The sequence below is a fragment of the Ovis aries genome, chromosome 1 (assembly GCF_016772045.2).
Source record: "Ovis aries strain OAR_USU_Benz2616 breed Rambouillet chromosome 1, ARS-UI_Ramb_v3.0, whole genome shotgun sequence".
In the NCBI taxonomy this organism is placed as follows: domain Eukaryota; kingdom Metazoa; phylum Chordata; class Mammalia; order Artiodactyla; family Bovidae; genus Ovis; species Ovis aries.
Genome location: NC_056054.1, coordinates 93,280,365 through 93,295,371, shown reverse-complemented (window position 1 = coordinate 93,295,371; position 15,007 = coordinate 93,280,365). Strand labels below are relative to the sequence as shown.

The 15,007-nt window shown below is 42.1% G+C and overlaps 1 protein-coding gene across 4 annotated transcripts in view; it reads right to left on the bottom strand.

Moving 5' to 3' along the window:
- SLC22A15 (solute carrier family 22 member 15) overlaps positions 1-9,366 on the bottom strand; it is a 115,533-nt gene extending 106,167 nt beyond the window's left edge. For all 4 annotated transcript variants that reach the window (XR_009597154.1, XR_009597155.1, XM_060401496.1 and 1 more), the window contains exon 1: positions 9,108-9,366. Coding sequence is in view for 2 of the 4 variants with exons in the window: in XM_060401496.1 (XP_060257479.1) it covers positions 9,108-9,194 (87 nt within the window). In the remaining 2 variants the exon portion in view is untranslated. The remainder of the gene's footprint in view (positions 1-9,107) is intronic.
- Positions 9,367-15,007: the final 5,641 nt, after the last annotated feature.

The window sequence follows — 15,007 nt, the reverse complement described above, 5'->3', positions numbered from 1 at the left end:
CTGTTTCCTCTTTCTCTGGTTGAACTATGACCAACACAACCTTAGACAAACATGGCAAAATACAGGCATTTATTAAACCTGGAAGTAAGTATACGTGTTTGTGATACTATTCTCTGTATTCCATTTGAAATGTTTCATAATTTTTGAAAGTTTTTTTTAAAAAAATGAGTAATAGGGGAGTTCCCAGGTTGCCTGGTGGCTACGATCCTAGGCTTTCACTGCTGTGGCCTGGGTTCAATACCTGATGGGAGACTGAGATCCTGCAAGCCACGTGGTATGGCAAAAAAAAAAAAAAGAAAAGAAAATGAATAATAAATGCAATAAAAACAGAATAATGTTGTTCAATCCTAACCAGGTAATGTTTTTATACAAAGTCTGAACCTTCCTTAATTCTGGTTCAGTCCCTTTGTTAAAAGAGGTATTTGCTAATGTTTTGAGAAGTGCTAGCACTTTCTTCTTAAATAAACAAACGGATTCAAGGATTCAAAAGAGAGTAACCCTCTTATTTTATGCGTTAATGCTATTTAATAATATTTCCATACACCACCTAAATCTACCACACAGTCCATTCCTTGCGATGTCAGAGAATGCAGAAAGCTGCAAGATCGGAAATAAATGATGTGGTGGTTGCCAGGGCTTAGGAAGGAGAAACAGGCAGAGCACAAAGGATTTTTATGGCAGTAGAAAGACTAAATACGATACTATAATAGTAGATACATGTCATTGTGAGTTTGCCCAGGCTCATAGAATGTCCAACGCCAAGAGGGACCCTAATGTAAACTGGAGACGCGGCGGTGATGTGTCAGTCTAGTCTCATCAGTTGTAACAAGTGTGCCACTCTGAGGGGGGATGCTGACAATGGGGAAGGCTGTATGTTCAGCTCTTCCCTTGCGGCTCAGACTGTAAAGAATCTGCCCGCAGTGCAAGAGACCTGAGTTCAAACCCTGGGTTGGGAAGGCCCCTAGAGAAGGCAATGGCTATGGCAACCCACTCCAGTATTCTTGCCTGGAGATGTAGGGGAAACCTTTATACCTTCTGCTCAACTTTGCTGTGAACCTAACACTTCTCTAAAAAATAAAGTCTACATAATTCTATGCTTAAAAAAAAAAAAAGAAAGAGCTGATGTAGAATAATATAGAATCAAGAACAAAAGTGAGAGGATATCCATGAAAAGAAAGCAGAGGTATGTTTTCCTCTTGGACACTGTGGAGAAACATAGACAAGAATAAAAAATTAATTCTGAAGTTAAAGGAAAGGATGCTTAGTAAGTTTACATCCATAACCTCTATTTCATCCATCAAGCTGAGACAAAGAAGACCTGGGGGAAACGAGAGGAACCAAATCATCAGAAATTTGGGCTTAAAAAGAGTGGTAAAACTGCCTGGAAAAAGTGACTGAGTCAAAGGATGACCCAGAAGTCATGAGCTCCAGAACACTGAAAAAGAGGAACCAACCAATCTACATTTGCAACAAAAGAGAACTGGAATAAGCAAATTATGATATGGCCACACATTGGGACACCGCGCTGCAGCCATTAAAAAATACGGGGTTGTTAATCTGTGAGTGCAGCAAGATATTCACAATGTTATTGACAGACAAAATCAGGTCAAGACAAAAATTTCTGCACAAAAGACAAATGTACATATTTATAAAATACAAAGTCGGGAAGCTCATCCATATGCCAAAGGGTGAGCATATTTTACTTCTGGGTGGCAGAAGTTCTGGTAATTTTTTCCCTATATTTTCTCTTTTTTTTTTTTACAGCCACCATATACTATTTGTTGAGCATCATACAATTCCCATTAGTGCAGACATTAGTTTCTGTTTAAGTGTTTGGTCAAGGAAATGAGAAAGGAGATTTCTGAGCTGTGTGTGTCTTTGGATTCAATGGCTCCTTCTTCTAAGGCAGCCTCGAGCTGTGGGGGTGAATCAAGCCAGTATTCTGACAATCCCAAAGTCAACACTAACACAATGCCAACTAACTGATAGGCAGAGGGCAACTTTAAGGGATTCTGACCTTGCAAAACAAATGAATTGAACGTTCATGATCCAGCCATTTCCAAGAGCACAAAGAAAACTGAGGGTTCAGCGGCATGAGTTGACTCAGCCACTTCTCAGCACAGTCACAGCCTTCAAGTCTAGTGTCTATACTGTCATATCCACACTGCCCGGCTTCATATTTTAATGGCTTCTCTGTGCTGTCTTTGAGTGTAACACGTTCCTTCGCTCATGGCGTGTATCGATCAGCCGCAAGTAGCCCTGGCCAGCATGCTGCTGGGGGCCGGGTGCTACAATGATGTCAGTTGCTTCCCAAGGCGCATCCTAGCTCTTGAGACCCTCCAGGCTCTAAGGAGCTCCCTTGGGAAGTTCCCCTGGAGAAGGGATAGGCTACCCACTCCAGTATTCTTGGGCTTCACTTGTGTCTCAGCTGGTAAAGAATCTGCCTGCAATGCAGGAGACCTGGGTTCAATCCCTGGATTGGGAAGATACCCTGGAGAAGGGAAGGCTGCCCACTCCAGTATTCTGGCCTGGAGAATTCCATGGGCTTTATAGTCCATGGAGTAGCAAAGAGTCAGACATGATTGAGCGACTTTCACACCTTCTGGAGGCCTCCTGGTATCTCCATACCCTCCCCAAACGAAAACAGGAGGGTCTGACAATCCGCAGCTTCCTCTGCTTTACACCAGGGGGCAGTGTCCGTTTGTAGACAACATTTTTCCTGGGATCATACTGGAGACAAGAGTAACTATGGTCTCCTTGACCTACTGGCACCCATTCCCCTAAACTGATGGAAGGAACAGAAGGCAAAGTTCCCCAGATTATCATCCAAGCTCTCAGCCATTGTCTCAAGGCAGACAGAACTAAATTTGAGGGTAAGTGTGGCATAAAACTGGCTCAGACTAGCAGAGATCCCTGGTAGACGGTCCCACGTCTTGGGAGTCCTAACAAAAGCTCTAACTAATGCCACAGGTTCTCGTCACGGCTGAACGCCAGAGGGTGGTGAGAATTCCCTGGGGCCTAAGGGACGGTCTTAGTGATTGCAGTCCATTAAGGTCTTCCCTACGGTTTATGATGTGGACTGTATCACTCACTTATGGTTGAGAGGTTAGAACCATAAGCTATCCACCTCAGTGACACCTCATGGAAAGGCAGTCTTCCAACGAATCTCCTGGGGAGAAGGGACATAAAGATAAATACTAGCAGGCAGGAGCCATGAGATGGGATGGTGTTCTACACAAAGTTCAATAAAGCATCCTGAACAAAACCCACTCTTCCTCCTGAGTATTTGCTTTTTGCTCAGTTGCTTTAATCACATCAGACTATTTTGTGACCCTATGGACTGTAGCCCACCAGGCTCCTCTGTCCATGGGATTCTCTAGGTAAGAATACTGGAGTGGGTTGCCATGCCCTCCCTCAAAGGATCTTCCTGACTCAGGGATCGAACTCGGGTCTCCTGCGCTGCAGGCAGACTCTTTTACCACTGAGCCACAGGGGAAGCCCCACTCCTGAGTAGTAAATGACCACAACTCACAGTCATAATGGGTTAAAGGAAGAGCAATAAAAGAGCGAATTGTTATTCTCATACTGTAGCATCCTCTCCAAGGCATGCACATCTTCTTTTACCATTTTAATTAAAAAAAATTTTTTTAACACAGAAAAGTGGAACAAATAAAAATGATTCATGAACCCACCACCACAATTAACTAGTGGCAATTTATCATATTTGTCTTAGATTCTAATAATACAATATTACAGATACAGAGGAAATCTCCTTTGTATCCATCCCTTCTCACATCCCCTCCCTTCCTTCCCAAGAGGGAAGGAACTGTGTGTCAATCTACTTCATGTTTATGCTTCTACACTGTTCATATACATTCATAAGCCACATACAGTACTGTTTCCTAATTTTAAAAAATTTGTTATGAGAGTATATTTCACGTTGTATATATCACAGTTTTTTTTTTTCATTTCACATTGTGCTTTAAAAGATTCATCCATGTGGTCCTGTGTAGACCTACTGTGTTCATGTTAACTGTTTTATTCTATCAAATTTATATTACATTTTAATTATCCAGTTCCTTTTGGGGAACCATTGAGAAAGAAAAGAAAGAAAGTGAAGTCGCTCAGTCATGTCCAACTCTTTGGGACCCCGTGGACTGTAGCCTACCAGGCTCTTCCGTCCATGGGATTCTTCAGGCAAGAATACTGGAGTGGGTTGCCACTTCCTTCTCCAGGGGATCTTCCTGACCAAGGGATTGAACCCAGGTCTCCTGCATTGCAGACAGATACTCTACCCTCTGAGCCACCAATCATTTAGGTGGTTACTAGTTTTTATCATGACAAACAATGCTGCAATAAAAATCCTACACGTATCTGCTTATGCAGGAGCTCAAGAGATATCACACATATACCAAGGAGTCCAATGCTGGTTGTAATTTTACTGGAGTGAAGTGAAGTTGCTCAGTCGTGCCCGACTCTTTGCGACCCTATGGACTGTAGCCTACCAGGCTCCTCTGTCCATGGGATTTTCCAGGCAATAGTACTGGAGTGGATTGCCATTTCCTTCTCCAGGGGATCTTCCCGACCCAGGGATCGAACCCAGGTCTCCCGCATTGTAGACAGAAGCTTTACCATCTGAGCCACCAGGGAAGTCCAAAGACAGTACCAAAGTATCCCCAAAGTGGGATACTTTCTACTTCTCATTTTCATCACACTTGTATTGTTAGATTATTAAATGTTTGCTAAGCTAATAAGTGTGAAATCATATTTCATAGTTATTTTAATATGCCTGTCCCAGATGACCACTGAAGGTAAACATCTTTTTATATGTTGACTATTATAGTTTCCTCTTCTGCAAAATATCTGTTCAGTCATTCCACTTTCTAAAGCACCATGAAAAGATATTTATTGCATGAACAATATGAAAATACTGGCAGTTCTAGGAGCTGAAAAGTATTGTTCAGGTTTTTGAGTTTATATAAAAATACTGCACTCCAAAACACTAGAGTACTGTATCTTAAGCTGAGGTTCACAGCAGCATCTCAATTCTGCAGGTGAAATAAAGGCTTATTACAGGTTACATGTTTCTGTTAATTAATGGGTGTTTTAAATTCTGTACAAATTATACCACAACCTATGATTCATAATCCTGAGCAAAATGAGGGAGCTGAAATCTCTGACTCAGAACAAAGTAGTAGGGTCCTTTTCCACTTTATGTCCAAAGGGATCAAGAAGCAAAGATGTGTATTCCAACTTTCCTCCAAATGGTCTGGCAAATAAGCACACACAAACACAAAACAGTGATGACAGCATCGATTTTGAATCACGACTAGAAAATAGAAATGGTAATAAATAGAATTATTCATATTTCAACATTACAGATATTTACCTCCTACCCAAAGGAAGGTGAGGCTTCCTACATGGCACAGTGGTAAAGAATCCAGCTGCCAATACAGGAGATGTAAGAGATGTAAGCTTGGGTTGGGAAGATCCCCTGGAGGAGGAAATGGCAACCCACTCCAGTATTCTTGCCGGGAAAAGCCCATGGACAGAGGAGCCCGGCAGGTTACAGTCTATGGGGTCACAAGGAGGTGGACACGACTGAGCGCACACAAAGGAGGGTATGTATATTTCGGGGGTGGGTAAGAATTTTTCTAACTAAAAACTTAGAAATCTTATTGCTTGTTTACAACACGGCTAGTTTCACAGAAGGCAATTTTTGTCCTCTAGGTTTCTGCTTATGAAAAAGTGGGCTTCCCCAATGGCTCAGAGGGTAAAGATTCCATCTGCAACGCAGGAGACACTAAAACCAAGCATCCTTACTATCACGGCATGTGATCCCATCAGGATGATAAGAAATCTACAAACCTGCATTTATTCTCTATGTATCAGACAGTTGACCGCTATGGGGATTCCAAAGACTGTGTTTGCAAAGCAAGTGAAGGTAGGTCTCCTAGCCAAAAGAAACTGGATATTGAGAAAATGTTTGAGGAGTTACATGATGGTATCTACAATCTAAGAAAACAGTTAGCCTAAAGACCTTTAGATGTGGCTTATAATTTGGTTTTGTCCTCTCAGTTTTAACTTGGATGTGTTCGAAGTACAGGGAGTTGTGGTTTTTTTTTTTTTTTTTTTATGATCCTAGAAAGAAGAAAATGCAAAAGGGTCTGTAAGGTTTCCATCTTTGTCCCTCTAGCTTGGTGTTTCTTGGATGAAGCTGGTCATCACCAAACCACAGACACAGAAAAGGCTCCTGCTGAGGCAGTTCCCCCATCCACCCTCCACCACAGCCCCTCTCCCTGGCAGTCCACAGTGTGCAGTCTTAATGTGCAGGACTCCCCGTCTCGGGTAGGGCTGCTAAACCATTGGTCTGTACCCTCACTGAGCACTGGGAAGACAAGGGCTTCAGTTTTAAAAGCAGACAAGCCATCAAGCTCCTTCCATTAAAGCCAATCAACTCTAAAAATGGCTTTTTCCTTTGGTAGAGAAAGCGACTCCCACCTGAATGATGAAAGCATCGCATTACAACTGTGTTAAGGGGCTCTCCAGTTCTCACGCTCTGCAGGCCAGCTCCCCTAGCCCAAATCATCAAGTCTACCAAGTAGACTTGGTAGAATAGGCTCTGGGGAGCTCCACTCTCATATCCAGGATAGCTCTGAGTGACCCTAGGACCATTTGGATGATATAGCTCTATGGAGTAGTTAAGTCCTCACAAAGAGGTAACAGCTATGAATAATTCACTTCTGCCTGGATGGGCATCTAATCTCTTTTGTGATCAGCACAGCTACAGGGTACCTTCCCAGCCCATACTCACAAGATAAACAGGTACTCATGCCTAACGCTCTAGGAGCTAGTTCTTCTATGATGAATGCTGACCACACAACAAGTAGGGTTCAATGAACGGTCATGGGCTTAGATCACTCTGGTACCAAACTCTAACCACCTGGGTCAACCATTAAAAAAAAGGATAAAGTGAAGTTGCTCAGTCGTGTCTGACTCTTGCAAGCCCCATGTACTGTGGCCTGCAAGGCTCCTCTGTCCATGGGTTTTTCCAGGCAAGAATACTAGAGTGGGTTGCCATTTCCTTCTCCAGGGGATCTTCTCCACCCAGGGATCGAATCCAGGTCTCCTGCATTGCAGGCAGACTCTTTAACATCTGAGCCACCAGGGAATCCCCCCAAAAAAGGTAAGTGGTGGAAATTTAACAGGTCCTGAACACAGGCAACAGTGGCCTTTTTAGTGCCACACTCCACTCAAGACAAAGTTATTCAAGGTCACTGAATACCTGGCTAGTCAGGTGAGAAGATAATGACATAGGAGGTAGAGTGCAGGGATGGGGACGTAAGGTTACTCAGAGAGGGAGTCATGTTCCTGAAATTCTTGGTTAGAATAGGAAAAGAATTTTCTCAAAGAGAAAATATTATACTGGGTTTTCCCGTAAGATGTTATGAAAAACCTGAACAAGCTTTTTGGCCAACCCAATAAGCACCCATCAGGCATCATGCTTACAATTCTGTTGTTGGCATTAAATACTCTTTTATGATTGAGCACAAACACTTTTTCTCCACAGTAAACTGCATTTAAAGCTAAAACAACACACTTAAAGGAACTTCAGAAAATTGCATATTTGTGAACTGAGAACTTGTTTTGCGGGAGAAAGAACTGACTTAATCTATGAGAGCATCATTCAGATGGTTCTACTGCCAGATGATGAAATCAACTGAAATTTCAAACATTTTAGTGGAAAAGAGAATCACTTAGTCAATCCTCACTTCTAACCCTCCCAATCGTCCTGTTGAGCAGTTGACTTACGCAAAGTTTAAGCAACTGGTGGATTGGTACTTATATCCATGACCACCCTGTCCTTAGCTCAGAATAACTAATTCAATTAACCATCACAGGTTAATTGCAATTATTTAACTTCCTGCTTTCTGTGGGAGACATGAAAGAAGAGGGTTCAATCTCTGGGTGGGGAAGATGCCCTGGATGAGGACATGGGAACCCACTCCAGTATTCTTGCCAAGAAACTCTCATGGACAGAGGTGTCTGGCTGCAAAGAGTGGGACGCGACTGAAGCAACTTAGCACACACTGCTTCACCCCAAGGCCACAAGAATGCAAAGTTCACAGGAAAGAGACTTCGATTTATAAACATTGCAGCCCCTGCTAAGCATACAGCAGGCACTCACTATATGGTGAATGAAGGAAAAACTAAAATGGCCAACTCATAGTAGATACTAAAAGGGATCTATGAATAAAATGCCACTAGAATAAGAGTAGTAATTAATGTCAAATGGGCCATTCTAAAAAGCAAAGAAAGAGTAACTTTTGCATGGCAAAGTGTATTTGTAGTGACCTTGAGCATACAGAACTCACATTTCTAGGATGTGGTGTGCAGGCAGTCTGGAAGAATTCTATACCATGAAGAACTGATTCCCTCTTACACCACCCGCTGTAGATGGTACTATGGACTTAAAATAGTCTCAAGCCCAAAGTGGCTCTGGGCAGAATGACCCAGCAGAACTTAAACCAGAAAGAAAGAAACCGGAAGCATTGAAAGCCCCTGGAACAGGAAGCCCCCTCAAATCTAGGAAAAGATAGTAAGTCGACACCAGAGCTAAAGGATGGGCACTTTGGTTAGCGGATGATCAGGGCCCTCTCAGTTCAAAATTTCAAGGGGACAGCGCCACAGGTTAGAAATTCCCTTTCCATAGTCACAGCGTATTCCAGCTAACAAGGGGATTTTGCATCTCTTACTAACCAGCTCGCCAGATTAAGTATTCATTCCCCACAGATTCCTTCCCTGCTCCAGGTGAAGGGAGCAGGGCGCCTATGGGGCGAGGATCCGAGGCTTGGGCGGGGACAAAGCTTGACAGGCCGGCCAGCGACCTTGGCTTTCGCGGGCGCAGGCCAAAGCGTGGCGCCTAGCCCACAGCCGCCCTCGCGCGGGGTGGAGGTGGAGGCGGGGGAGGCTCGCCACACCTGGGGGTTTGACCCCTGGCATCCGGGCCGGGCTTTGGGGAATCGCCGGGCGGGGGGAGAGGGGTACGCCTCGCCCCAAGCTGGGTGTCCAGGAAGAGGGAGCGGTGGGAGCTGCGGGAGACTCACCTGCAGCAGCACGGCCAGCAGGAAGCACAGGTACATCTGGTAGATGCCCATCTCGCCCACCGCCTGGAACGCCTCCTCCACCTCCATGGCGGGCCGAGCGTTCGGCCCCCGCCCAGCACCCAGCTGGAGCCCGGCCGCGGCCCCGGCCCCGGCCCGCCCTCCGCTACCCCCGCCCCGGCGTGGCCCGGCGTGGCCCGGCGTGGCCTTCCCCGGCCGGCCCGGTGCGCTGGGCACCCGCCCGGCCCAGCCAGCGGGGAGCGAGGAGCGGCGTGAGAGCGCGGGCAGGGCGGGGCGCGCGGGCGGCGCGTTGGCGCGGGCGGGGCCCAGGGCCGCGTGAGCTCGCGAGTCTGGGGCGGGATGCCGGGTTCCCGGGCCTCTGGGCTTTCCGTTCAAGATCTCCTTCTGAGAGGGTGGGTTAAAACGCAGCTTAAGACGGCTTAGAACGAGAGGAAAGAGGAAGTGGGTTCCGGTGTAGGCATCCTCTCTGATGGAGAAATAAGGTGAAGGGCAGCCTTCTCGTCTAAGCCACGGCCTGCCCGCCGCCCGCTTCGGGGGCTGTGGGGCGCAATGACGGTTGGGAGACCCGGTGACCGGTGGTAAAATTTGTCCTTTTGTACAAATCGGTTAAATACAGGAAGTGGAAATGGTTTCTAGATCCTTCGGAGAAGAGTGCTGTTTAACATTTCTTTCCTCCTGCTCCCTGCTAGCTATGTGGTCAGGCCACAGGTAACCAAATTCTTGCAAAAGCCTGAGATACATTTGGTTATGTAAATAGACACGAGGTAAAAAATATGAAAGGTTAATTTGTGGGACAGGACGTGATGGCTGCTAAAATGTTTGAAGGATAAACAGCAGTTTGAAAGGCTGGCAATGGAGAAAAATGCAACAGGACCTAGAGACACTGGTCACCTGGTTTAAGTCCCCTCATTTCTCCACCTCCCTAGGTTGGTTTTAACAACTGCATAGTATTCCACTCTGCAGGCCATGCCACCCAATATGATATTGAACAGAAAAGGTGACTAGCTAATGCTCTATCTAGAATTTTACACATAAGAGAGTGAGATAGGCTTATAATTTTCTTGTTACTGTTCTTGTCTAGGTTTGGCTGGAAGATTATTATAGCCTAGTAAAATGAGTTGCAAGTGTTTGGTAAAACTTCAAGCCATCTAGGCTTGGCTTGTTTCGAAGGGGGAGCCTCTTTATTACAGAGGTGGATAGAGAGATTTTTGTCACATATGTTTTGGACTTTTGCTTTTGAATCACTTTTAGTTTCTTCTAGAAGTGTTACTGTTTTATCCACTTTTTCTATTTTTTTGGAATAAACTTGTTCATCTTGTTTTCATAGGGTTTTTAATTGTGCTCTAGCTGTATTTATGCCCCTTTTTTTATTACTCATTTTTATTGTCCTTTTCTTATGAGTCTTGCTAGAAGTTTGTCTACTTTACTATTTTCTGAAGAACCAGTTTTTGTGATTTAAAAAAAAATTTATGTCTTTGTTTTATGGATTATATGAATTAATTTTTTTACTTATTTTTGCTAGTCTGTAATTCTTTTACTACCTATGTGACTTGAAAGTTTAGGTTTTTGCTTTCAATTTTCCTTTTATAGGAATAATTATATATAAGACTTAAGCATTTCTCCCTTGGTACTGCTTTGCTCTATCCCACAACTTTGTCATGCGGTGCTTTCATTGTCTTTAGTTTTAAATATTCCATGACATTGTAATGTCCTCTCTAACCGATGAGCTGTTTGTTAGTTCATATTTCTTTAGTTTCCAATTAAAGGTTGTTGCTCTTTTTTAACCATCTTTTTACTGTTGATTACTAATTTAAGTGCTTTGTGTATGAAGATCTGAAATCTTGGAAATCGTTTGAATTTTCTTGTGACCTAGAGATTATCATTTTTGAGTTTTTATCAAGTTGTCTTTTTATTTGTGAAAGTTTATAAAAGTACCAATTGAATCATTCCCCTTAAAGCATGATACAATACCTCTTTTTACTTTTAAAGCTTTTTGTCTTAAGTTTTGTTTTGTTTAGTGTTAATATTGCTATGTCAGATTTTTGTTATTTTCCTTGTAATCCTTTTATTTATTTCATATTTTCAGTTTTGTTATATTCTAGACATGTTTATGAAAGGAAAGCTTTTTAAATTTGTTTGTTTATACAATTTTGTAATCTTGGTCTTTTAACAGGTAAGTTAAATCTATGTATATTTATCCTGAATGATAGATTTGAACTCATTTCTACTATTTCCTGTTTTATATTTACCATCTTCTTTCTTTTTTACTTCCTGGCCATCTATTAGAGTCTTAAAGACAGTTTTTTTATGATCCTTCTCTCTTTCTGCTACTTTTGGGAGCTACAGATGGCACAGTTATTGTTATTATTTTAGTAGTTACTCAACATTATAATATCTACAGAACTGAAATACTGTTCTACCATGTTGATAGTTATTTAATATATCTATTCTCTTTTTAAACTACCCGAGATTCCAAGAATGCTTTATCTGAGAAAACATAGGAGACATAAAATGTTATGTTTTGGAAAACTTTGTTAGGTGACTCAATAAGTGACTACTGTGGTGCCAGAACACTGATAAAGAAGACTAATGTGAAGTGTTCGTGTTAACTTCTATTGTTAAGGATTTAGAAAATCCTTGTATTTAGAAATAATAAGAAAGCAAGAAGAGGACTATATGTCCTTTCAATGTAGTAATGAAACAGTATTCAACAAGCCCACCCCCAGAATTATTTAATCATTTAATTCAGTAGGAAAATTTACCTGTATTTAACCTGGCTATTTGCTATGAATTTGACTCTATGTAACCCCATGGACTGTAGCCCACCAGGCTCCTCTGTCCATGGGATTTACCAGGCAAGAATACTGGAGTGGGTTGCCATTTCCCTCTCTAAGATACTGTGCAGTTACATGTAAATTTGTAGATTTTTGTTTGGTAGAGATGTAAATAATTATGTCTAATAGGAAAGATAATGATTATTATTTCATTGCCCTGTAAAACATTAACTTGTTTTATATCTAACCTAGCAATCTTTTCTTTTCCCCTAGAAATAACCAGTTTGTCAAATGCTCTTGGAACCAGCTTTACCATCCTACCTGTTCTTTCATCAGTTAAAATAAAATCATTGACAAGAGTTCATTCTATATAGGTACAAGAGTCATATTTTTAACTTTTGAAATTTTCCTTTGAGATTATGATGTGAGAATGAAAAATTATAAATCATGATACATAGCTAAATTAAATTGTTAAGTAAAAATTGGGTTATTTCATCTTAATTAAATTTTATATATTTTAAATGAGTCAGAAACTTTTCTATATATTCAGTGTTAATTCACATTATATTGGGACATATATGCTAAAAGCAATTGGTTATTGTAAGGACAGAAGATATAACCTAGGGAGCATCAGAAATGAGGTCTGTGGGTTCATAGAGACCAGGTATGCAGTACTAAGGAGCTTTAACTTTTTCCTGCAGGTGATGGGCACCACGGAAGTGTTTTTTTAAGGTTGGGTGGTGTGATTTTTAAAAGATGATTTGGCAGCAGTGGAAAATGCACAGAACACCAGTGGAGACACTGTAGTAATGGCCCAGGGACTTCCCTGGTGGCTCAGCGGTAAAGAATCCTCCTGCAATGCAGGAGACACAGGAGACGTGGGTTCGATTCCTGGATTGGGAAGATCCACTCCAGTAGTCTTGCCTGGAGAATCCCATGGACAGAGGAGCCTGGTGGGCTATAGTCCGTGGGGTCACAATGAGTCGGACACGACTGAAGCCATTTAGCATGCATGTAGTAAAGGCCCAGGCAGGACCCAGTGATAATAGTGATTGAGAAGTGAAGTCAAATTTTAGGTAAAATCTGCAGAAATTGGTAGTCATTCATTTTGCAGACTTGTAAAAGAGGAATCAGCAAGGATGCTTATGTTTTTGAAGTCAATAACTGGGAAAATGGAGGTAGTATTATTAACTGAGGTAGGGAAAATAGGAGGTGGAATAGGACAGAGGTGATAGGTCTAAAGGCCACAGACAAATGGTGGGGCCAAGAGGCATTGCTCGTTTAAATGGCCATTGCCCCTTTAAGATCCTGCCCTTCCCCCACATTAACCCACCAAGGCCCCTGCTGGATTTCCTTGCCCTAATTTACAGTCTGTGCCAGAGCTTCTGAGCATGCGCTGAAAGAAGAGCTGGCCTAATTAAGGCTCTCCTGAGGCTCAAGGTATTGCATCTGTGGCTCTTAGCAAAGAGTTCCATTTTGAGAGCCTATTTTCCCCATCTGACCATTCTTTACTCATTTTTCTTTTTCTCAAGTTCTTTTCTACCATAATTTTATATAGTACCTGTATTTCCTTTTATAACTCAGAAGTAATGAACATCTGGGGTTTTTTGAATAATAAAAAATTAAAATAATATTTAAAATACTGTGTCTATCAAATATACAGTTGTTGGAATGTGAGGAAGAAAGGTAACTTATCTGGTAAATTACAGAAAGCCTTGAAGCAAATATATCCAGATATTATTACCTTCTTTCTTTTGTTACACTTATCCACTGTGTCATGCCTTTTGCTTCTTTGGTAATTTGATGTCCCAGAAGACTACTAAAATTTGCTTTGCAAGATAGTAGACTTCAAGTGTGTTAAGTGTTGCTTCAAATCCTTGGAATCAGTGTTGCCAGCCTAATGTTTACCAGCCTAAACGTACCCAGAATAAGTCTTTTTTAAAAATCTGAGGAACATTTTTCCTTTTACATAAACCTTCATGCTGGATAGCTACTGTTAGTATTGCACAGCAACGTTCCTTAATAAAGATAGCTAAAGGGCAAATACCTCTGTCAACGTTAAGTTGGTATAAACACAGCGAATATGATGGGAGTGACCAGATCACAAGGAATCCAGATTTTGAGGGCAGTTGAGGGAGGAAGAAGCAAGAAGACAAAGGGAGGACAAGCAAAAAGAAAACGGAATTAACAGTGATATGGACATGTCGCTCTCATCTGGCCTCCCAAACCAACAGCTATCATTCAAAAACCATCCATAAGTGGATGAAAGCGTATACTAAAATAGATCTAAATTTAATATGGAGGAGTTGGCCATTTCCATGTCTCAGACCTTAGCAATAAAAGAATATGAATAGAGTTAGGACTAAAATTCAGGAGGTTACAGCAGAGAAAGATGAACTATGAGGGAAATTAGCCATTAATTATGTTTGAATTTAGATTGTGGAGTGTTTTGCTTGCTAAGAGTCCCAATTTTACATGCTGTCCCAAGAGGCACTGAGCTTAGATAATAGGACATTCATTTAATTCAACAGATTCATTCCTGAGTGCCCAACTCTAATGAAAATGTCAGGGTTGTTGTTGCTGTTATTGTCGCGTTGCTACTTACATAGGAGAGTTCTACAACAAGGCAGTACAGACTGAAATGATGAATTTGCCATACTCATGGGGATTGATCAGTTGAGGCTATGACTCAGGAGGAGTGATAAAAATTTGCCAGTTGCCCCAAAGTTCCCCAGGCTTGAAATCTGGATGCTATTGGAATTGTCTGAAACACTAGAGTTGATTGAATATCACAAAAACATGATGTTAACCTGCAGATTGACAGCCTGAACCCCCAACTGGGCTTTCTAAATTAAAACCAGAAATTTACATTGTTTTCAAAAAGTAGGAAGCCAAAGTAGATTTCAGCAAATCAAGTGTGATCCACTGAATCTACTCAGTCTCAGAAAGAAGTCACCAATCCTGAAACCATTCTGAAAATCGTCAAGCGTGAGAATTCATTCGACAAATGTGTTCTGAACGACCACTCTGTATTGAGCACATTGTTCAAGGTGTGAGGAATACAGTGTTAAACCAGCAAAGCCTCTCCCTCTCCCTAGTGGCCCTTGC